Source organism: Schistocerca serialis, chromosome 2 (genome assembly GCF_023864345.2).
Source record: "Schistocerca serialis cubense isolate TAMUIC-IGC-003099 chromosome 2, iqSchSeri2.2, whole genome shotgun sequence".
Classification (NCBI taxonomy): Eukaryota; Metazoa; Arthropoda; class Insecta; order Orthoptera; family Acrididae; genus Schistocerca; species Schistocerca serialis.
Window position 1 is genome coordinate 350246210 of NC_064639.1, and position 24065 is coordinate 350270274.

At 38.5% G+C, this 24065-nt stretch overlaps 1 protein-coding gene across 1 annotated transcript in view; it reads right to left on the reverse strand.

Annotated features, from left to right (window-relative positions):
- Positions 1-24065, reverse strand: part of LOC126457157 (inhibitor of Bruton tyrosine kinase) — a 128483-nt gene that overhangs the window by 41971 nt on the left and 62447 nt on the right. Inside the window, exons 9-13 of the mRNA XM_050093235.1 lie at positions 21875-21997; positions 16111-16328; positions 13401-13664; positions 11586-11781; positions 2460-2776 (exon numbers count right to left, since the gene is read on the reverse strand). Of these exons, the coding sequence (XP_049949192.1) occupies positions 2460-2776; positions 11586-11781; positions 13401-13664; positions 16111-16328; positions 21875-21997 (1118 nt within the window). The remainder of the gene's footprint in view (positions 1-2459; positions 2777-11585; positions 11782-13400; positions 13665-16110; positions 16329-21874; positions 21998-24065) is intronic.

Genomic DNA, 24065 nt, shown 5'->3' on the forward strand with positions numbered 1-24065 from the left:
TGGTCGGCGGAAGGTGCACGTGCCCGTCGACCTGGGACCGGACCGCAGCGACGCACGGATGCACGCCAAGACCGTAGGATCCTACGCAGTGCCGTAGGGGACCACACCGCCACTTCCCAGCAAATTAGGGACACTGTTGCTCCTGGGGTATCGGCGAGGACCATTCGCAACCGTCTCCATGAAGCTGGGCTACGGTCCCGCACACCGTTAGGCCGTCTTCCGCTCACGCCCCAACATCGTGCAGCCCGCCTCCAGTGGTGTCGCGACAGGCGTGAATGAAGGGACGAATGGAGACGTGTCGTCTTCAGCGATGAGAGTCGCTTCTGCCTTGGTGCCAATGATGGTCGTATGCGTGTTTGGCGCCGTGCAGGTGAGCGCCACAATCAGGACTGCATACGACCGAGGCACACAGGGCCAACACCCAGCATCATGGTGTGGGGAGCGATCTCCTACACTGGCCGTACACCACTGGTGATCGTCGAGGGAACACTGAATAGTGCACGGTACATCCAAACCGTCATCGAACCCATCGTTCTACCATTCCTAGACCGGCAAGGGAACTTGCTGTTCCAACAGGACAATGCACGTCCGCATGTATCCCGTGCCACCCAACGTGCTCTAGAAGGTGTAAGTCAACTACCCTGGCCAGCAAGATCTCCGGATCTGTCCCCCATTGAGCATGTTTGGGACTGGATGAAGCGTCGTCTCACGCGGTCTGCACGTCCAGCACGAACGCTGGTCCAACTGAGGAGCCAGGTGGAAATGGCATGGCAAGCCGTTCCACAGGACTACATCCAGCATCTCTACGATCGTCTCCATGGGAGAATAGCAGCCTGCATTGCTGCGAAAGGTGGATATACACTGTACTAGTGCCAACATTGTGCATGCTCTGTTGCCTGTGTCTATGTGCCTGTGGTTCTGTCAGTGTGATCATGTGATGTATCTGACCCCAGGAATGTGTCAATAAAGTTTCCCCTTCCTTGGACAATGAATTCACGGTGTTCTTATTTCAATTTCCAGGAGTGTATTTTTGTCTGTTCCCTGCACATCTTTTCCACTTATGATTTTGAAGGTACAAGCCTACAGTGGATGACGAAGCTCTAGTCTCTTACTTTTCATCTATCGATTTTCACTCCTTACACAATGTCTATGTAGCTGCTTTTATATTTTCTTTATCATTATTAACTTGTAATATGAACTTGCCAAACCTTTGTTTTAGTCTTCAGAAAAAGAAATCTGTAATAATGGTCCTCACAGTAAGTCAAACTGACACTTGCCTTTGTATATGTAAGGATGCCACCAACATCTGTTCACCAACATAAGGAGACATTGCCGTTATTAGTCAAACCCCACCCCAACTAGCTTTCCATTGCTCAGCAAGGAACCCACAGTTCAAAGGGCTAGGAAAAGTTTTTTCCACTTGTAAATGTGTCCATCAGCAATACTGGAACAGCACCTCCTGCAGGAATGAACTGGCCAACTATTCTGACTCCCAATAATTTACTGTTTGCTCAAGTGAATTCTTGTTTTAATAGAATTAGTCTACAATAAACATCTACTTGATTACTCTGGAGAGAGAGAGAGAGAGAGAGAGAGAGAGAGAGAGAGAGAAGCAAAGCTAATCTACTGTTTAAATTTTTAACAAGCTGTAACTACTGCATCTGGAGGAATGACACCCAAATTCATACAATATTCAGTCACTATTGGCCATGGAAGTCTACACAGAAGTCTTACCGTCAGTAATGTTTTCAGTCTGTCCATGCATTACACTGAAGTCACTACAAAATTAACCTTATCTTCAATTTAGGAAACAATTTAAAAGGACAGTCACTGAATCTGACGGCTCATTAAATAAACTCTTAGGCTTCATATCAAGAAGATATGCAGTAGGTAGTTACCACAACATACAATCCACACACAGCAGCTCCTGGTTTCATGTTCTCTCGAGAAGTTATTGACGATTTTAATTTTAAAAAAAATCAGTATTCAACTATATCAGTTTGATCCAGACACAAAGTGGGAGTTAAGCATGTAACTTTCCTGATGATGCTCTCTCACCAACAGTGAACAGAGTACAAAAAAAGAACAGTGAGCACTTTTTTATTTTTATTTTATTTTTTGTTGCTAGATAATATTATCATTATCACAATTTGAGACCATAAGACATCAACCAGCAATTAATGTACTAGACACACTTTCTTGAATGATCTGAATCATTCAGATAAAGTGAAAAAAGATGTGCCTGTGTGACATCTTGTAACATCATACTTGTTACAGCCACACATTTCTGCATCCATACAACACAGATATGAACCCTTGTAATTTATTTCAGTTTCTTTCATTTTTTAAACAATCTGAAATCTGTTATTAAGAAGAAGTTTCTCTTTACTTAAGACAATCAGTACAATCTTTACACTGCCATTACAAAAGTGTAAAAAGAAATTTGAAAGCTCACTCACCTTGATTCCAATACTGCACTTAAATTCAAACATATATATTGCAAACAGCATTGCTTTAGCTGGTTTGCCTGGTGTGTGTCAGCCAATTGAAGAAGACCTGCCACATTCCGTAATGTGACCAAGTTAGCAAGTGCCACTTCACAAATTTCCAAAAGCCGTGTAGCAAACAACTGGTTTGCAAGGACAAGTGTGTTACATATAAAGTCAATATCCTCTGAAGCAAGAACAGCAGGTGCTTCATCTTCATAAAGATAGTGAACCAGTACCTCCAGAACCTTATAAGGAACTGGCAGGTTCAAGGAACTGCTTGTTAAAGACTGGAACAATGAATGACAGGTTGTAATTATTTAGTCACTGATCCTGTAACATTTTAAGTTACAAATATGTTGGCATGAGTAATAATTTGCTGACCGCTTAAAAACACATTTTCTTCCCATTACCCTTTGGACATGGTTTCTATTACACATATACGAGAAATATGCAACTATTGCACTTTTCTATATGTTCTGGTGTAACAGAATAAATTATCAAATTGAAATTATTACTGGAAATATGTACCAAAACTTCTTTTTCAGAGGGTGGGGTGGTAAGAAGGGAGGGAGGAGGGAAGAGTAGTGTTCAATGTCCTATCAACAAGACCATTAAAGACAGAGCACAAGCACAGGTGGGGGAAGGCTAGCAAGGAAAACTTTTTCAAAGGAACCATCTACCAGTATTTGTTTTAACCGATCTAGAGAAACACGGAAAACCTACATCTAGATGGCTACCACTGTCCTCTCAAATAAGAGTCCTCGTTCGCCAATTAGAGCAGTGAAGGAGTTAATATTGCAAAAGTGTTCCTAACTAGACCTTTCTAACATACACATTAATATTGTGTCATCTTGACATTTTGGAAACCAAGCCCAAGCATAGCTCACGCTGCATTCTTTTGAATGTGCCAGAGTATAGGCCAGACCACGATTTTCTCGACACATGAGCCGCCTATCATTAAAAAATTGAACTCATTTCATATGAAAACAATGCACAGACATCTTGCAACCTTCCCCTTGACTGGTGCTTCCTTCTGATGTCAATTCCTTGAACTATTTTGAAAGAAACAGTAGTGAACATAACAGCTGCTGTCATGAATGGCTGAGTCAATACGAATGCATTGACAATTTCATTCATGTATTTGTTAGGTTTCGCAGTTTGCTATAATTCTGCTACAAATGCCACATTTCTTGAGTGAGCACAATTTTTTGAAGCTCCAGAGGGAGAAATTGCTCAGTAACTCACCTTGCACTCTTATCTTTGGATGATACTTAGACTGTCTACATTATTTTAAAATTTGTTAACTACTGAACAGCTAAAGAAAATATGAATAAACCTTGAAATTTGGCCCTTTTTAATATGTGTTACTCTTGAACATACGTGAATTACATGTGTGTCAGCAATGCTTTAAGTAATTGCATAAATGGCCAGTTTACGAAGCCAATGTTGTTCTAAGTAGGAGTCTCCAAAGTGATAACCGTGACTGAAGGTCACATATATACAGCTTCACATACAATACAATGTTACTGTTCTATTTAGAAGCAGGTTTCACAGTGTAATATGACAAACAGAAAATTTATTAAAGGACATTATCTATACATCATGAGCTGCACTAGTAATATTTATTTGCTAAAACTGATTTTTGGGTTTATAACCCATCATCAGTGACATCTGATACAGAGCCATAAACAACTGAATGTACATTGATTTCTGCAAAATGTCATCTGTATATACTGTAGCAGTAATGTAAGTCAACCTGTGGCACAGAATTTTTTGACAATTGGTATATGAAGGTAGAATATACTGCAAAATAATCCAACATATCACATCAAATTAGGCAATTTTACATGCAGGACATAGAATCCAAACCAAAATTATTTGTTTACAGCATTGTTGAAATTGTGTGTATACATCTTATTCTGTAACTCTGTTTGTTCATTAAGTATGCTGTCTAGTTGTTTCTTCATATTGGTGTATATCTCAATTTCTTCTAGAATATTTAATAATCTTCCTTTCTCCGTTTTACAAACAGCAGTGACGCTTGTTTTTGCTGATGTCATTAGCAGAATGTTTGTATTCTCTTAAATGTGCATTGAATGCTGAGGGATTCACTTCACTGACATTTTTCTCTGAATCTCACTCTGAAGTTTCTCCCCGTTTGCTCAACAAAAAAGTTATCACATTCACTACAAGTTATTTTATACACACCAGACATGTTATGTGTTGGCTCTTATCTGGATTGTGTATAAGATGTGATCTTACATTGTTGTCTGCCCTGGAGGCAATTTGTAGCCTAGTTTCTTGAGAATGGGGGGGGGGGGGGGGGGGGGGGGGAGGAGGGGGGGCCGACTGAAAGAACACAAATGAGATAAATGGTGTAACTTCGCAAACCTCTTGTCAACCCCTCTTCACTAGTCTGGGTATTTTGACATTGAGCTCTCAATGTATATATTCTTTATTGTCGTTTCTTGTTAACAATGTCAGCTTATTCCCAAGAATAAGCAGCTTTCACTCAATTAATACTTGGCAGAAATCCTACCTGAATTTGGATTAGACTTAGTTAACTTTTGAGCAGAAAAGTGTGCAGTATACTGCTGCATCTATTTTCAGTAAGCTACCACAAGAATTCGAAAATCTTAGCAGTAATCTACGCACTTTCAAATCAAAACTGAACAGTTTCTTCATGGTCCACTCACTCTATTCTGTTGAGGAGTTCTTTGAAAAATTAAGCCGATTCTTGTGTTATTCTTTTCACTGCATTTGCTTAAACTTATGGCTTGACTTTTCTTGGGTTCATGAAAATTTCATTTTTCTCTATTATTACTTTTATGTTGTAACGTCATGTACCGACACATTCCATGACCTTGGAGATTTGCTCCTCGATTTGATCCTACGGAACTCTATGTTTAAATAAATAAACAAATAAAGTAGCAAAGAGCGAGCAAGTAGAAAAATATATGTATAACCTTACCATATTGGGTTCACATATCTCCAACAGAATGAGTTGCGGTCCCCCCACCCCAAAACAAGAAAACACCTAGGTTACAAATTAGCTTCATGGCAGATAACAATGCAAGACCTCATCTTATACACAATACAGATAAGAGCCAAACATGTAACATGTCAGAAGTGTATAAAATAATATGTACTGAATGTGATAAATTTTATGTTGGGTAAATAGGGAGAAACTTCCAAACAAGACTTGGAGGACATGTTAATGTTAATGAAGCAAATCCTTCAACATTCAGTGCTCATTTAAGAGAATACAAGCATACTGCTAATGACATTAGCAAGGACATCACCATTGTCCATAAAGCAGAAAATGGCAGGTTACTGAATATTCTAGAAGAAACCGAAATATATATCCATATAACAAAACAACCAGACAACATACTTAATGAACAAAGTTACAGAATAAGACGTATATATAAAATTTCAAGTGTTTTAACCAAATAATTTTGATTTGGAATCTCTGTCCAACACAAAAAACTGTCTAATTTGATATGATATATTGGATTGTTTCACAATATTATGTCTTTTGTAGTGTCTATCTTCGTACACCAATTGTCAAAGAATTGTAAATTATGTAGATGAAAGCATATCACAGATACGTATATTAATATGATCTTACAAATAACAAAAAATACTGCTGATTTAGACTCTTTGACTTGTCAGTCCCACATTTACACTATACAACAGTTATGGTGAACATAATCAAGAATTGTCATTGACTAAAATTTGATAGCAGTAACATACATGACAACAAACATACTATGTGATAGGAGACATTTCAAATCCTATCACAATAACTGGCATGCAAGCCACTGCTCTAGAAGTACAAAATGCAAGTTATCTTATGAGGTGTGTTCAAAAAGTAAGGCGACTTCATATTCTAATGAAAAAATTTTTATTTATTCATCAATATTCATGTTGTCCCTTTCAAAGTATCCCCCTCAGATACAACACACTTGTGCCAACACTTCTTCCAACTCTCAAAGCACTTCTCATAAGCACTTTTTGGTACAACCTTGAATAGTTCCAACTATGCAGTTTTTATTTCTTCAATCATTGAAAATCTTCATCCTTTCATAGGTCTCTTCAGTTTTGGAAACAGGAACAAGTTGCAAGGGGCCAAATCCGCTGAATATGGTGGCTGAGGCATGTAATGCAAAAGCCATAAACTGTTTTTCCAGAATTCTGGACTTTTTTGTTTCTTCTCACAAAAGGTGCATAGAGTCAAAGTAATACTCCTTGTTGACCATTTTACCTTGAGCAAAAATTCATGATGCGCTGCACCACAGTAATTTTTTTTTTTTTGGGGGGGGGGGGGGGGGGGGGGAGGAAACAAACCCAGTGAGCAAAACTTTGACATTTGATCAAACTTGGCATGCCGTTTTCGGTCTTGGCTCTCTGGGATGCTTCCATTGGCACGATTGGGCTTTTGTTTCAATGCCATTACCATAAACCCATGTTTTGTCACCAATTATGACCCTTTTGAGCAAATCAGGACCATCATTGACATCATTTGAGAGCTCCTGGGCGACGCTCAAGTGACGGTTCTTCTGATCAAAATTGAGAAGTTTTGGAACAAACTTTGCTGACACACAGCTCATCCCAAAACAGCCGAAAAAATTGCACAACACAAACTAACCAATACGCCAACATTTTCAGCAACTTCTCTTGATAATTGGATGATTTTCAAAACATCACAGCTTTGATGTTACCATCTGTTGATGTGCTGGGAAGTCCAGAGTGAGGTTCATCATTGGCATCTTCTCGGCCTTATTGAAAGAGCTTTTACCACTTTTTTGTTTTTATTATTTATGACATAAAGCAGAGTCACCATATGTCACTGTCAACATTTGAAGTGTTTTAGAGCACTTTATTTCATTCTTCACACAAAATTGGATGCAAATTCTTTGCTCAATTGTTTATAATAATAATAAAAAAAAATCACTGAGCACATTAAAACACGTCAAACCTTTCTATTTGTCAAGAACAAACTAATTATGCTGCACATTTGAAACTGTGAACATATGTTCGGGATGTGGGTGGGTGGGAAAGAAGATTGTGAATATACAGTGACTCCAGAAATATTCCTCGACTGTCACTCTGTGTCCCAACACAAATTTAGAAATGAAATTCTTAAGTAATCTGCATACTCCATTTGATTTTTTTTTTGTAATGTATGCAAATAATTTCACCATTCCACTTCTATATCTTATCTCTTCCTCGTCTCAGTTTTGCATCACCATTTTTAAAAGGAGTCATTCCAATTGCCAGTTTCTATCCACCCTGTTTTAATAATGCTGCAAGGATTTTGTCTGTTTTGGTTGCCTTGTTCTTTAGCTATTTCAGGGTAGTTCTTACTTCTCCAACAGTTGGAGTGGTCAAGTTCTCTTCATTAGTTTTTTTCTTGTTCATCAATGGGAACTCATTTTGTGAACCTTGAATTGAGAAGGTTGTCAAATTGCCTGCATTATCATTCAGATTCATTTCTCTGCACTTATAATGTTATCTCTTTCACTCTTGATTAGGCTGCTTTTAGTGCTAAAGGACTTACGTGCATCATTTAATTGCCTGAAACAATCACTTATTGATAAAATTATTTAATTGGATAGATAAAAAATCTTATCACCAAGTGGCGGCAAAACACATACATAAAAGACTGTTGTGATTGGCAAACTTTCGGAGCCAGGAACTCCTTCTTCAGGCAGAAGGGTTGAAGGGGAAGGAAGAAGGGTAAAGGAAAAGGACTAGAGAGGTATAGGAAAATGACTAGATTTCGGGAAAGTCACCCAGACCCAGGGGAGACTTACCGTAAGGGATGAGAAGGAAAGGAAAGCTTTCCTTCTCATCCCATTAATTTATTCCCATCTTTATATGTTTAACATTTCTTGGAAATCCTTGTTGAACATGCACCATTGTTAAAAATTATACATTGACAAGGAGTTGAATCCAGGCCACACATGGATAGATGAAATCTAAATTTAACATTCAAAATTTTCTTTAAAAATCAGTTTTATTTTAGAGGAAAAGCTTTTAAAATGCTTCAGTACAAGGAAACCTATACCTCCTGGCAGTCAGTGTGACAGAACGTTCAACTCGCCCTAAGACCACATGACAATCTTGTTTCTTGATGTTTTATAATTATGGTCCATGAAGTTCAAAACTTAAATGTCAATTACGAAACGCATAAAAATACGACTCTCAAAACGTTTCAAGAAAAGTGACTTTGAACGTTTTTGAATGTCTTTAGTGCCCTAAAGTACGGTTGGCTTTTTGATAGGTGGCGTGGCCTTGTGATAGAGCCTTCATCTATCCTCTGTGTGTTTGGCCTGGGTTCGATTCCTTGCCAATGCATAATTTTAAACAAAGGTGCATGTTCTACAAGGATTTCCAAGAAATGTAAAACACATAAAGTTGAAAAAATTAACAGGATGAGAAGGAAAGCTTTCCTTTCCTTTCCTTTCCTTCTCATCCCGTTTGGTAAGTCTCCCCTGACTCACGGTTCTGGATGACTTTACCGAAATCTACCCCTTTTCTTAGTCCTCTCCAGTTCTTTTCCTTCGCCCTTCTTCCATCCCCTTCAACCCCTCTGCCTGTAGAAGCAGCCACTGGCTCTGAAAGCTTGCCAATCACAATAGTTTTTTATGTGTGTCTCCTGCTGCCACTTGGTGAGTAGGTTTTTTATCTACCCACTAAATAATTTTATCAATAATTGATTGTTTTTGTTGTTATAGAAAGAAAGGTAAGATATATAGACAGTAACAGCAGCCTAGAGTTCCAAATACACAGAATTGCTAGCATTATATTTTGAAACATAATAAAGGGCGGGGGGGAAGCAAGTTGGGTGGGGGAGGGGGGGGGAGGGGAGGGGAGGGGAGGGGAGGGGAGGAGGGAGAGAGAGAGAGAGAGAGAGAGAGAGAGAGAGGAGCGGGGCATTAGGGGGGGGGGGGGGGCGTTAACAGACAACGGAGAAAAGAATAGCAAGAACAAGGAAAGAAGAGCCGTATAAATTGCATAATTCTTTCCAAATGAAACAGTCCTGTTTAACTACCTCCCACAAATGTTCTGATAACTGTTCAGAGAAGTAGCAGTACTGCCAAGTTTCATACAAAAAAGTTATGCAGTCTAAACTATAATTAAGGAATATATGAGAAAGATGACATCAGCTCTGACCTCTACTTGTATGTAAGGACAAGGTGTGCAAGGTGTGTTAGAAAAGTAATGTAATATAATTTTTGTAACCACAAATTTTATTTTTTATGTACAACAAGGTTGTTCCTTTCAGAAAAACTCCCTCTGGCAATTACACACCAGTGAGAACAATGTTTCAAGTCTTTATAATAGTTTTGAAAGGCTTCTGCCGAAATATCTATCAGCGCCTCAGTTCTGCTCTTCTGGATATTTCCCCAAAAGCCCTTTCAAATGATTTTTTGGGTTTGAGGAATAAAAAGAAATCATATAGATTGGGATCCAGCATACAGGGAAGCTGAGGAACCACAGGAATGCTATTTTGCTTGCAGCACTGTTGACAGCTTTCAACAGTGAAATACAGATGTCTGTAGGTCACAACAGTAGCCATCTATATAGCTCCAGCAATTCTGAGGTGCTACCACAGAGGTGTCAAAAAACTGTGTTACGTGACTGGTGGTGGCATGCATACACAGCTGCCACACACAGCCCACTGCAACTGTCAGGGATCGTCATACACCAACTTTACTACAGTATTGCTCTGTGATGGGAGGCAGCATGTAAGTATTTGCAAAGCAGGGTTGTACACGTGCCTCATTTTTCCCTGAATCTTTCTATGACTATCCAATAAAAAGTTTAAGTGAGTATTTGTCCTGGAGGCACAAATTCATTGTGGACAACCCCCAGACTAAAAACAGAATTATTATTTTGAGTTTGCTCATTCTCGCTCGGGATCTGGAGAGTTTGCAGTGTGCCACTCCTGGCGTTGGAATTTTGCCTCTATAATGTATTCAGAAACATTCCCAATTAATATAAGGTCAATGTTTGTTAACTGAAACAGCAGCCTACCTTTAAATTTGATGTGACCAGGATCTAACTGTTAAGTGCTAATCGGATTTAGCTGCCTCGGGAGTAATTCCTAATTAGAATGTGGTTGCTCAACAATGTTCAACACAATGATTAAAGGGTTTTACAATAACCAATTCCAAGATGTTTTAAACAGTTTGACTCAGATAAATCATAATTTTGAGGCAGATACAATTTTTGTCTCGCACTTCTAGTTTGGGTTAATCTCATCAAAGGTCAGAACGCTTGGTATTGTGTCTCACACTGTAATAATGGTTAACACACACAATCCTCATTGCAAGCCAATGAGTGGCTGGCGTGAACACAAATATACGGCACACTGTAAACCTTTATAAAACACTGAACAGGGTGTATATGTGGACAAGAAAGAGATATTCCCCAATTTCCCAGTTAAAAATGCACTTTTTCTTGGCTGGACCTGCTATTGTGACTTATAAAAAGCTACGAAGAGGTTCTGGAGAATATTCCTTCTCCGTGTCACAAACGTGTAGATGACGTAAGTTCCTTTTAGCAGGTTGAGAATAATGGAAGACAAAGCTCAATAATGAAATCAGATGACAATGAGGAAAGAGTGAAGTATCTTAGGAGGCCAGACTGTTGGTCAACCAGTAGTGATTTAAATTTTGTGGGGGAAAAAAAAAAAAGGGGGGGGGGGGGGGGCAATGTGAAGCTTCTGTGCCCTGACTTTCTGAACTGCAATCAGAGGGAGGCTGTAAGGGATCTACAATCCCATAACCAATGATAATACACTATTCCCAGAATTATTACTTTTCTAACATATGTTGTCCATCTACTGGGTATAAAAACAGGCAAGATTATGTTAACTATTATTGGGAATTGTGAACTGGGAAGAAATATTTTGTATAGGGCATGATAATTACTTTAATAAATAGTCTATTATTCACAGCTGTTCCATAGTAACAAAATTCCTCCAAAAAACACCATTCAATTAATATTCAAATAATGGCAGAGTACGCAGAATGTCAACTTTTACAGAATGTATGAAAGTAATCTGTACAATAGATAACATACCCCGAGCCAACGATTACTGAACATAGCAGCAAAGAACTGCAGCCTTGCTGCTAACACACACTTATGTGCAGGCAGCTCCCGGCCATCTTCACACTTTATTTTCACATCAAACAAATCTTGATATTTGTTGTAGGATAGGCGGGGCCTCAGTGATGGTTGAATACCGTTTTTCATATGTATGTAACCAGCTTCATACCTGCATTCATGTAAAATACCCTTTAGTGATCACGTGTTTGTTTCTTCTATGATTGTAAGGAACAGTGTGCAAAAAAAAAAAAAAAAAAAAAAAAAAAAAAAAAAAAAAAAAAAAAAAATATCACAAACAATTTCAAAAATAAATGTTTATAGCAATTATTTAATATAAAACAATAACATCAGCCAAACCCAGAGAACAGAATGAAGTGCATTATGTAAACCCTACAGTTCCTATGTAGAATACTACAGCCATCACTATCAGAAATGAACTGAAAAGAAACTTAGTTGCAAGACTATTAAACTAGTCAGAACACAAAATCATCCCAATATCACACAACAGACAAGGAATTCACGTAGTGTTACTTAGCACAAAAATTTCACAATATCGGATAACTAAAGGAAGTAATAAAGCCAACTTATTGTGATAAAGGCAAATAGAACGTAAAATGATAGTTTCCAACATGAGCACAGTTTGGGGGGGGGGGGGGGGGGGGGGGGGGGGAAGAAACAAGCAAGGAGATAAAGAAAGAAGTTAAGAATTTAAAAGGAAACAAATAAGACAAAGAAGAGATAGACATATTCTGAGTATTAAAATATTCTGAGAATCTGTCAATTTTCCAACAACTGGTCCCAGAAAATAAAATATTATGTACAAGAGCATAAAAAACTTTCAATGTTAAAAGGCTGCATCAATGGTTCTCATATGATAAAAGGCTGTTTCAATCACTTCATAAAATGCACACAACTGGTCCAGGAAAATGACTGGCACATAAACATTACATTTAGATTTAACAATACTTTAAAAATTGTAACAGTATTATGACATATTGTATTAGTAGACTTCCTAAATTACTAACACGTACAAAGACGTGGTGGAAATTTCCCAGCCAAGCTCAGAAACATCATTTACACAAATGAAAACTCTGGTACCTTTTTGTTAATTCACCACTTTTTGTGACTTAGCACATTCAAATATTAAATTAACCTGCACAAATGTTTTACTTATATGACTTTTTATAACAGTAATATTGTGTATATTTTATTAAACTGATAAAATGGAATATTGAATGTTGCAATGTACTTTATTTTGGATGATTTATTGCCAACAGAAATTCATCTTTAGTTGGTGAAAGTTAATAAGACCTCTGATATTAATTTTCAACAGTTCTGAGATGGACATCTGAATTGGTGTAGGGCCACACATCTCACAGATGGCAAATGAAAAGCCATTAACCTATGAAATTTCATTTTCAAGGAATTAATTTAAAATGTAAGCACACAGAAACTTTATTATACCTGGAACTTCCCTATTCTATAAAAATCTCTCTACCAAAAGACAAAGTTTCTCAGAAGCCAAAACCTCTACTCTCACTTTAAGACTTAATCACACTTTTCTAATGTACTTCATTGCCAGTGGAAACCTTCTATTTTAAAAATTCCCCCACAAGCTACTGCATGATGTGCCATTGTTACAATAAAGTCCCAGACATGTTGGCACACTAAATGGCAGTATTTCAAAAACTGCTCCTTTTCATCTATTAAATTGTATCTCAATGCCCCTGCATTTTATGCAGCTGAGACAAGTACAAAGTAATTGCTTTCACTTAAAAGACTGCTTACCGTACTTCTTGTAACTTCTGGTAAAGCAGTAAAATTCCTAGCTTCTTAGATGCTTCCTGGGCTAGACGAACAGGATTCTGTCTCTTTTCTGAGTCTATTTGAATTTCTTCCTTTGTAGCTTTAATTTTCTTCTTTTGTTTATTTTCAGTATACACACTGAATGCTGAAGTATTTTCCATATCATTTACATCAAGCTCTTTGAATACATCATGATGTCTTTGAGATACCTGGCAGCTGTTTTCTTTTGATTCTTGAATTGTTATCCTGAAACATATCAAAGAAATAAACATAATGCTAAAAATTAAAAAAAGCTAAGGGAACATACATTAAAGTAAGGAGAATTATGTCCCTGGGTAAATTATTTGTAGTATGTTGATTACAGCTGAGAGTAACATGAGAGCACACTGGGTTAGATTGCCAGACAAATAGAAAAGCAATGGTTGAGTTTTGAGGTTTTGGAATGGATGGTCTGTCAATATTGTTTTCCTGTCTCGTATTTTCGGTCAGCACTCCCTCTATTGTTATAAACTTTGGGATTGATGATAACTTTTGCTTGTATTTCTGCTAGAATTTATTTTACACTTGTTTTTGGAAGGCAAGTGATAAAAATGCTGAAAAACAGCATGTCCTGGGACCCGTAACCATGAGTAAGGTAACTTCATTATAGTGCCTCTATAATTTAAAACCGAATATGATGCTTTGATGAGTTTTAGCACTTTTCACATTCACGAGGCATTGTCAGAGGTGAAATAAATGTTAAGTGCCAAATAAAATTTTAAAACCAACTTGCACTCAAAACTTAACACTTAGATTTGTTATGTAATACTTACCCTCGGCATGAAGAGACATATCAACTCACTATTTTTAAATACATATTTTTTCATAAAAATACTGTCAAAAGACAACTTAACATAAACTCTCTTAAATTATTTATGTAAATCTGTCTTTGGTGCAAGTGTAGTGAATCTTAAAAATATGTTGGTGCTTATGGTCAAGCAAATTTCATTGATGTAGTTAATTTCCAAACCACATATTACAGAGGTCAGCTGATCTCATAGAACTGGTAACTGTGCACAACTTCAGACTGTTCTGTTAGGATAAAGAAAGATGGAAAGTTACACAAATGCCAAGCTAGCATTTGATAAAGTTAAAGCAGTGATTGTGAAACGAGGGAAAGGAGTCACAAAAAGCTCAGGTATTAGATTTGTTTAGCAGCTGGAAAGCAGAGGGCAGGTTATCTGTGGCAGATATGCAGCAGTAAGCGTAACTGTATCACAACAGTACTTGTATGGACATTGAAGACTAAAGAGAACAAACTCCATATTATGAGAAAATTGGACAACTGCATATAAATATCATGTGTCTAAACAAGCAGCTGGTGTAAATGATAACTAAAGAAGCTGCAATATTTTTCCCTGTGGCAGCTTTCCTGCTAATTTTACTGAGTGAATTTACGACTTGTGTGTGGCAGATACAGAATGCAGCAGTTAACTGCTAATACAATCTACAGCATTAGTTTTGGCAACTATTTCTACATGTTAATGTATGCTTTTCTTTGTTATTCATACCTTAAAGTTCCTTCTTAACATGATCAGAAATGATAAAATGAGAACGAAGTGTGTATGCGATAATTTTGGCACTTTTACTAACATGCTAACTAAAGACTAAAATTACGTTTCAAGTTTTGTGAATGAGAGTGAGAATTTTGAGGTATTCATCTTATGGGTGTTCAAATGGAACCCAAATCTTTGTAGACAATCATACTATCCTGAAACTCAAGTCCAAACATGGATTGGATTGCGGCCATGCCCTTTAAGAAGAACCATCCTGGCATTTGCCTGGAACGATTTAGGGAAATAGCGGAAAACCTAAATCAGGATGGCCAGACCAGGGATTAAATCGTCGTCCGGCCAAATATGAGTGGGGGGGAAAAGGGGGGGAAAGGGGGGGAAAGGGGGGGAAAGGGGGGGAAAGGGGGGGAAAGGGGGGGAAAGGGGGGGAAAGGGGGGGAAAGGGGGGGAGGAGGAGGAGGACAAGAATGAAGCAAACCTTGCTTTCCATGAAGTTCCAAGAGCAACCAGACACTTTTTTCAATAATAAACCCAGTTGAGATCAGGGTGATGGAGGAAAAGTGCTGTAAAATTAGCAAAAGCTTAGGGTGTGTAGTAGGTGATGGTTACAGTAAGTGCTCTTACAACTAGCATTACTGTGAAACAGACTACAGAATGTGTTGTGAGTGGAACTGCATGGGAATAAGCCTGTTAACCTCAAACTGCCAATATTTTAAAATTACAAACCTTGTCATTGCAAAGACAAATTTCAGGAGTTAATAAATGTAATGTATGACCTTACAACAGCATCACTTGAAAATACTCTTCCCTGGTAGCTGCACATATGAATGCGCCCTTTTCCATATGTGAGACACCACATTTCTCTTCAATTTTATAATCTGGTTATCTTTAAGTGTCCATGCTCTATTTTCCACAAAATGTGACTACATTATTACACAGTAAGACTAAATCCACATACTCCTCGTTTATCCTATGACTAGAAGGTATTATCTGTCTGCTTAGTAGCCTACATGCTACCACGTTTGATATGTTACATACTTATTATGCAAAGAAGAAATTACTTGCTAAGCTACATATAAAACTTAAATTTTTAATAAAACAGTGAAGATTAATCATGGTGAGCCAATAGAGTAACTTACTCTACACTGCAAGGACCTGGCTTCAGGAGATCACAATCTGAAGTATACAAGAACTGCAATATTTGTTCAAATATTTCAGGACGAATGTTCTTAATCTTCACACGAGACACATTATTTTCATTATCATCATTCGACTTTTCTTGTTTTATCATGTGCAGCAATGTATCACTGGACAGAGCCACTATGTACTGATGTGCTGGAAACTCCCGAACACCCACCTGTAAACAACCACAATACATGTAAGTGGAATAAAAGTTTACATATTAATGTTTGTGCTGCTATTTGAAAACAAAACAATAATAATAAATAAACACCCAACAAATAATGAAAGCAACTTTTCCACAGAAACCCTAACACATGTAATCCCTACCAGTATCAAGATTTCAACAGTGAACTATAGGAGCCTCTATCAAAATAACTAAAAATTGTAACACCATTAGCCACTAAGATAGAAAAGGAAATCAGTGGAACTACAACACTTTTTTAACTTTTTAGTCACTCAACATTACTTAAACTTATCAGGCGCAATAAGATCTACAAATTTTCATTACCACTTTTTTCAATTCTATTAATAAGAGAATTATCCACACAAAATTTCATTATCAGTTCCAGTAATGAGAAAAAGCCAAAATATTTCTGTTTTGAAACCAAACAGTCCCACAAGATGCACCACAGGGGAAAAAAATGTTGTTTTTAACAACAACAAAAAATCATTTTAGAATATATTCTGTAAAGCAAAAGCTATTAGAATCAATTCTCACACACAACTTTGGTAATAAATATTAAAATACTTACAGTTACATGTTGCAATCAATATGACTGCTTGTTATCGGTTTGACTTACTTACAGTTGAATCTGGATGATCACCATTTATGAATCAATTTCTGTATTTATTTGTCATTCAAATGAAGAAAATGAATTCTCTTAGTAAGTGACCATTGACAAATGGTGTCATAGCTTTTAATGCTTTCTTCACACTAAAAAATTGACACTGTTTTCTCTATGGGACAGGTCTTGCATCTAGGTCTATTATTGGGATGTGAGAAATGGGGCAAGATGTTGGGGGCAGGGGTTGTATAGGGGTGGACGAGGATATTGTGTAGGTTCGGTGGGCAGCGGAATACCACTGTGGAAAGGGTAGGAAGGATAGTGGATACAATATTTATCATTTCAGGGCACGACAAGATGTAGTCAAAACCCTGGCAGAGAATGTAATTCAGTTGCCCCAGTCCTGGGTGGTACTGAGTTACGGGGGAATACTCCTCTGTGGCTGGACGGTGGGACTTTGAGAGGTGTTGGGTGACGAAATATAAGATGCGGGAGATCTGTTTTTGTACAAGGTTGGGAGGATAATTACAGTCTGCAAAGGCCTCAGTGAGACCCTCAAGATATTTCGAGAGGGACCACTCGCCACTACAGATGCGACAGGCACAGGTGGCTAGGCTGTATTGATGGAACTTCTCGGTATGGAATGGGCAGCAGCTGTCAAAGTGGAAATATTGCTGGTGGTTGGTAGATTTGATATGGACAGAGGTACTGATATAGCCATCTTTGAGGTGGAGGTCAGCATCGAGGAAGGTGGCTTGATGGGTTGAGTAGGACCAGGTGATGTTAATGGGGAAGAAGGTGTTGAGGTTCTGGAGGAATATGGATAGGGTGTCCTCACCCTCAAGCCAGATCACAAAGATGTCTCAGTGAATCTGAACCAGGTGAGGGGTTTGGGATTCTGAGTGTTTAGGAAAGATTCCTCAAGATGCCCCAAGAACAGGTTTGCATAGGATGGTGCCATGCAGGTGCCCATAGCCATACCCCAGATTTGTTTGTAGGTAATGCCTTCAAAGGAGAAGAAATTGTGGATGAGGATATAGTTGGTCTTGGCAACTGGGGAGGAGGTGGTTTGGAATCTGTCAGGTGTTGGAAAACTAGTGTTTAATAGCGGTGAGGCCACGGGCATAATGCATGTTAGTGTAAAGGGAGGTAGCATCAATTGTAATGATGTAACGAGCAGGGTACCAAGTGGTAAAGCGACAGGAACTGTGGAGAGTCAGTGCAGGAAATGGTAGATATCTTTTGTATAGGAGGGTAGGTTGCAGGTAACAGGCTGAAGATGTTGGTCTACGAGAGCAGAGATTCTCCCAGTGGGGACACAGTAACTGGCCACAATGTGGCGTCCTGGGTGATAGGGTTTGGGACTTTAGGAAGCATGTAGAAGGTAGGAGTGGGGGGAGTGGGAGGGGTGGGGAGAGAGATGTACTCCGGGGAGAGGTTCTGGGATGGGCCTAAGGGTTTGAGGAGAGATTTGAGATCCAACTGGATTTCTGGAATGGGGTCACTGTGGCAGAGTTTGTAGCTGGATGAATCTGACAGCTGGCAGAGTCCCTCTGCAAGGCAATCCTTGCATTGAAAACAACAGTGGTGGAGCCCTGTCAGCAGGTAGCATTATAAGGTTGGGATCATTTTTCAGGTGGCAGATTTCAGATCTTTCTGCAGAAGGTAGGTTAGCTTGCATGTTGAGGGATTTCGTGAATGATGGTGAGGCAAGGCTCGAGATGAAATTCTGGAAAGTTAACAGGGGCTGATTTGGAGTTGGATCTCGGTTTTTACTTCCCTCCTTTTCCACTAACCTCCCTCTCTCTCCTGTCCACTGTCTAACCTCCCAACTACACCCAGCTGTCCTACCCTTTCTACACCTCGTCACTGTTCACTCCCAGCAGCACTTTACTGTCCCATACCCCTATCCTGCTATCCTTCTCCCACCTTGCCCCAACCTCCTCCTCACCCCCCACCCAGTTCCCTCTCCCATAATGCACTGCTGCCCGCAGTCTGGCTACAGCCGCCAGAGACTGCAGTTGCGTGCGTGTGTGTGTGTGTGTGTGTGTGTGTGTGTGTGTGTGTGTGTGTGTGTGTGTGGGGGGGGGGGTGGGGGGGTGGGGGGGGGGGGGGGGGTACTGTTGAATACAGTTCACATTAATCAAAGCTTGAGCCATTTGATTGTGCAAGAGAGAGGTAGGATGACTGCTAAATGTAAATGTAAATATGGTGTTACAGATATACTTCTTAAAGGTTTCAGCAACACCCAAAGTAGATTTGCCTCCAGCAATAATGTTGTAAATGAGTAAGTGTGATTGTTTGCTAACCCTCTGGTTATTGGTAGGTTTAATGTAAACCACTATACAGGGGGGTGTCTGTCGTGAGAGTCTTCAGGTACATTTTGTGTGTTTTTTTGGCAAATGTTTGTAATTTTGTTTTTGCAACATGTAGCTGAAGTCAGCCGAAGCAAATACTTCTCATCCCATTTTTCAAGTGATGCCCCATGTTGATGGAAAGCATCGGTTTGTTTCCTTTTAAAAATCAAATGATTTTTAAGGCAGAATCTGTGGGCCTCTTTGATAGTGTTATCAAATTAGTCTAACCTAATATTTGTTTTACTGATATGTATTAACAGGGACAGTAAAAAACAAAGAATAAATAGCACAGTTGCACGGTGGTAGTGCAGGCCAGGTGGAGCGATTCTAGAATTTCTGCGTAAATTCTAGAACCACTCGGCCTTCCAACATCTCTAATACACAATATTTTAGATGTGAGTGGGCAAACGGAACACTATCTACTGCATGCCACCTGTCTGTGTGTGCAGGTCTGAAGTTTGTCGTGAGAAGACTTCAGACATGGCAGTCGAACGGCACCAACAAGTACTGGTTGGTTGGTTGGTCGGTCCATGGAAGGCGTAGTGAAAGCACACGGAAGAATCAAGGAAATTCTGTGTTATTCTGTGCTGTTTTGTAATGGTGGCTACTGTTAGTGATAAAAGAACAGTTGAGTTGAGAAAGACTTAAGTAACTCTTTAGCACAGACTTGGTAGAGGCAAAACATGTTTATGATTTCTGTGGCTGTTAAACCAACTCTGCTGTAAAAGTATCTTAATTGTGTCTAATGTGAGACAACATAGGAGACTTACAAGAAGTTGAATATTTATGTGAGAAATGATAATTTTGTTCTTTGTGGAAGCTGAAATATACTGAGAGTGAACTAGAAGTGCTCTTCGAGTACCTACTTATTTCATGAGTAGAGAGAGTGTCTTATATGTTTCTTTAACTAGCAACATTCTTCGGAGAAGAATGTTTTTAGAGATTTATTTAGTCTGCTACCCAGAGAAGAAGATCGGCTGTGAATACCAAGTAAGTTGACTTGTGTAAAAGAAGTGGGAAGGTTGCAATACAACTTCACACATTCTTGTCATCAAAAACATTAGACAGGGCAGTGATGTCATTGCTCAAATACTCATTATTCATCATTTTTTTACTGTCCCTGTTAAAGTATATCATCAAATTAAATTAAATTAGAACAGTCAACTAGTCAAAAAGGTCTTTGAAGGTTAGAACAGTCAAATCTGCTAACAGGCATACAATAAGAAAACAATTGAATCAGTGAGTTGGAGGGGTCATGTCCAGTTTTCTTCCACATTATGTTTATCAGTGATATCTAACCTTTACATCTGTATGTATCATTTGGTTTAACAACGGGTCATATCCCATCAACAGAAGTGATAATTAGATGGCTATTGAGTTAGAGAAGAGGCCATGTCCAGATAAATAAATGTATGGTGGACCTACTCCAATAAAAAAAAAAAAAAACAAGCAACTAAATGACAAAGAAAATTCTACATTCATGCATAACAAGAAGAACCATTTTATAACAATATCTGCCAGTCACCACTGAAGAACAGACAAGATAAAAATGAAGCAAACCCATTTCGATTGTGGTCACATTCTGGGTGCAGTATGAATAAACCTGTACGCTCATAGCACAGTTGCTTCATCAACAGCGTCAGGTTTGAAAAAGAATCATCTGCAGTAGATTCAAACAGGATTACTGACCACACTCAATGGCTACAGTATGTTGTAATGGTACATATTGTTTCACCCTGGGGCCAATGCAACGTAGCACCTCCACAACGCCTTGCTTGGACCCGTTGCATAGTAACAGTTTTTTGGTGTCGTGAAAAATTTACTTTGAGTCATGAGCCCTTTTCCAGCTCGCCAATTCAATTATAAAAGCTAAACTGGTAATTTTTTCAAGCCAAGAGGTCTGTATTCACCAATTACCAATGCATGATAAATCAGTCAGCCAGAACACACAGATTGTGTTCTGAGAAATATTCTGGCTAATAGGTGGACAGATTGCCTTGAATATAATAATAAAATGTGCAACACAAAGATATCACCATGAGAAACAAATGTTCTATGTTATGTCTTCAGTCAGACTTACTTACTTGCAAAATCTGGAATTGCATGAAGTTTAAATGCTTACAAAGGAAAGATCTCACGTAGCTAAATAATCCAGAGACCAAACTCAATAACAGATATAAATTTAAATAGGTGTAATGGCATAAAAGTATTTCAAAATGGAGACCAAATCCAGAAAATTAATGACATCTATTCTCTGGGTATCGAGGTAGGACACTGAAAAGATCTGAACACTACAGTGTGAACTGCCAGTAATGTGCAACATAAGAATAAGAAAGTACAAGCATTCTGACCTGAATGTGCCATCAGTTCAGTCAATTGAGGTTATATTGCAATCTATTTGAAAACAATTTTTGTAACACTGCAGTTTCAAAACTAAAACTTCCAGATATTGAATATAAAGCACAATAAAAATTTGGGGGGGAATTTTTCCATCTCTTGGATTATTTAAATTCTGGAAAGGTAAACTGCTCATACACCTTACCACACACTACCTCGTTGAGTAATACATTAGTACTGACCTGAAATATGACATCATGAATAAGATCTTCAGAATGGGCAGTCTGTAATAAATTGAGCATTTGCTCTTTCATTTCATTGGTTGTAACTTGGGGACATTCTAATAAAGCTGCTTTTGGGTGTACCTGAAAAATCAGAAATGACAAATATCATGTTCAGTGCAAGGAAGGGAGTAGGGGAAGGAAGGAAGGAAGGAACACACACACACACACACACACACACACACACACACACACACGGTGTTTCAAAAGTGATGGTGAATATTATTCAGGGATAAGACAAGAATGATCATTTGAAACTGGACCAAAACAAAAGAAAAAATGTCTAGTAAAAATGTGCTGTAAAATACATGCCTTAAAAATAATGAGCACTTATTTATTAGAAGAGTTGTGTTTCAAAGTAGTGAAGATGAAAAAGTGCTCATAGCTCTTAAGGTATACATTTTAGAACAAATGTTTACTAGACTTTTTTCTTGTTTTGGTCCATACTACCACTCCCAAAATATGGAAAGCAAAGAGCTTGCAGTAAAAGAGATTTCTTCCACAGTATCTGAGATCAAGAATTGCTCTTAAGGTATGCGCTTTAGAGCTCAAGTTTACTCGACTTTGTTTTGGATGATCATTCCTGCCACATCCCTGAATATTGACCATCACTTGTGAAACACCCTGTATAAATTTTGTCCTGGTACCAAAACAAAATAAAATTTTGTATAAAAGCTTAGCAAAATAGTATGCTGTGAGCAGCACACTAATATGTTCTTAGGGGTAGTTAATGGATTAATTATTAAATCTAATATTCAGAGTTTTCTTTAAAAATCAGTTTTATTTTAGAGGAAAAGCTTTTAAAATGCTTCAGTGCAAGAAAACCTACACCTCCTGGCAGTCCGTGTGACAGAATGTTTAACTCATCCTAAGACCACATGACAATCTTATTTTTTGTTGTTTTATAATTATGATCCATGAAGTTCAAAACTTAAATACCAATCACCCAAAGCATTCCAATATGACTCTCAAAGCATGTAAAGAAAAATGACTTTGAACGTCTTTAGTGCCCTAAAGTATGGTCAGCTTTTTGACAGGTGGTGTGGCCCTGTGGTAGCGCCTTCATTACTCTGCTAGTGGCCTGGGTTGCGTTCCTTGCCAACGCATAATTGTAAATAAATGTGCATGTTCTACAATGATTTCCAAGAAAAGTGAAACATATAAAGTTAATTTTTTCAACAGGACGAGAAGAAAACCACCGATCCCCGGTTCTGGGTGACTTTCCTGAAATCTACCCTTTTTCTAGACTTCTCCACTTCTTTCCCTTCAACGTTCTTCCTTCTCCTTCAACCATTCTGCCTGAAGGAGGTGTCACTGGCTCCGAAAGCTTGCAAATTATGACAGTCTTCTATGCGTGTGTTCTGCTGCCGCTTGGTGAGAGATTTTTTATCTAGCCAATTTAATTATTTTTTCAATAATTGATTGTTTTCATTGTTATATTAGCCCAAGTGGAAATACTGATTCACAGAAAGGCACAACCAAAAGCCTAATAAAGGAGTGAGCTTTCAGCCAAAAGGCCTCCTTCTATAGTAACACACACACACACACACACACACACACACACACACACACACACACACACACACACACACAGAGTGTCTGGCTGGCCAGAGACAGTGGTCGCGCGTGTTTTTGTATATATATATATATGTGTGTGTGTGTGTGTGTGTGTGTGTGTGTGTGTGTGTGTGTGTGTGTGTGTGTGCGTGTGTGTTTTACTTAGCTCACTTGTCTAGAAGTCTTTTTGTTGAGCCTGTCTGTGACTCAACATCTCCACTGTATCACTAGCAGCACACTATCCTTTTCCTAATATTGACAGTGTCATTTTTTATGACAAATGAATGTTCTTTTTGTTAATTACATATCCCACAACAATCTAGTTTTCATTGCAAATACAACCTGTTAATTAGTGATCTTTTATTAATCATCACTTAAGTGCTTGTACTACATGCACCTTTGTCTAAAAATTTGCCTTGGCTGGGAAAACCCGAATGCCTCAACGTGGCAGACTAGCACTCTGGCACAGAGCCACACAGCCCACCAAAAACCAAACTCGATTTGCAGAATTAACAACACTTGGAAAACTTCAAAGTCTATTTTCTCCAGCATTTCTGAGACTGCATCGAACAGCTTTGGGTGACTGATGTTTGAG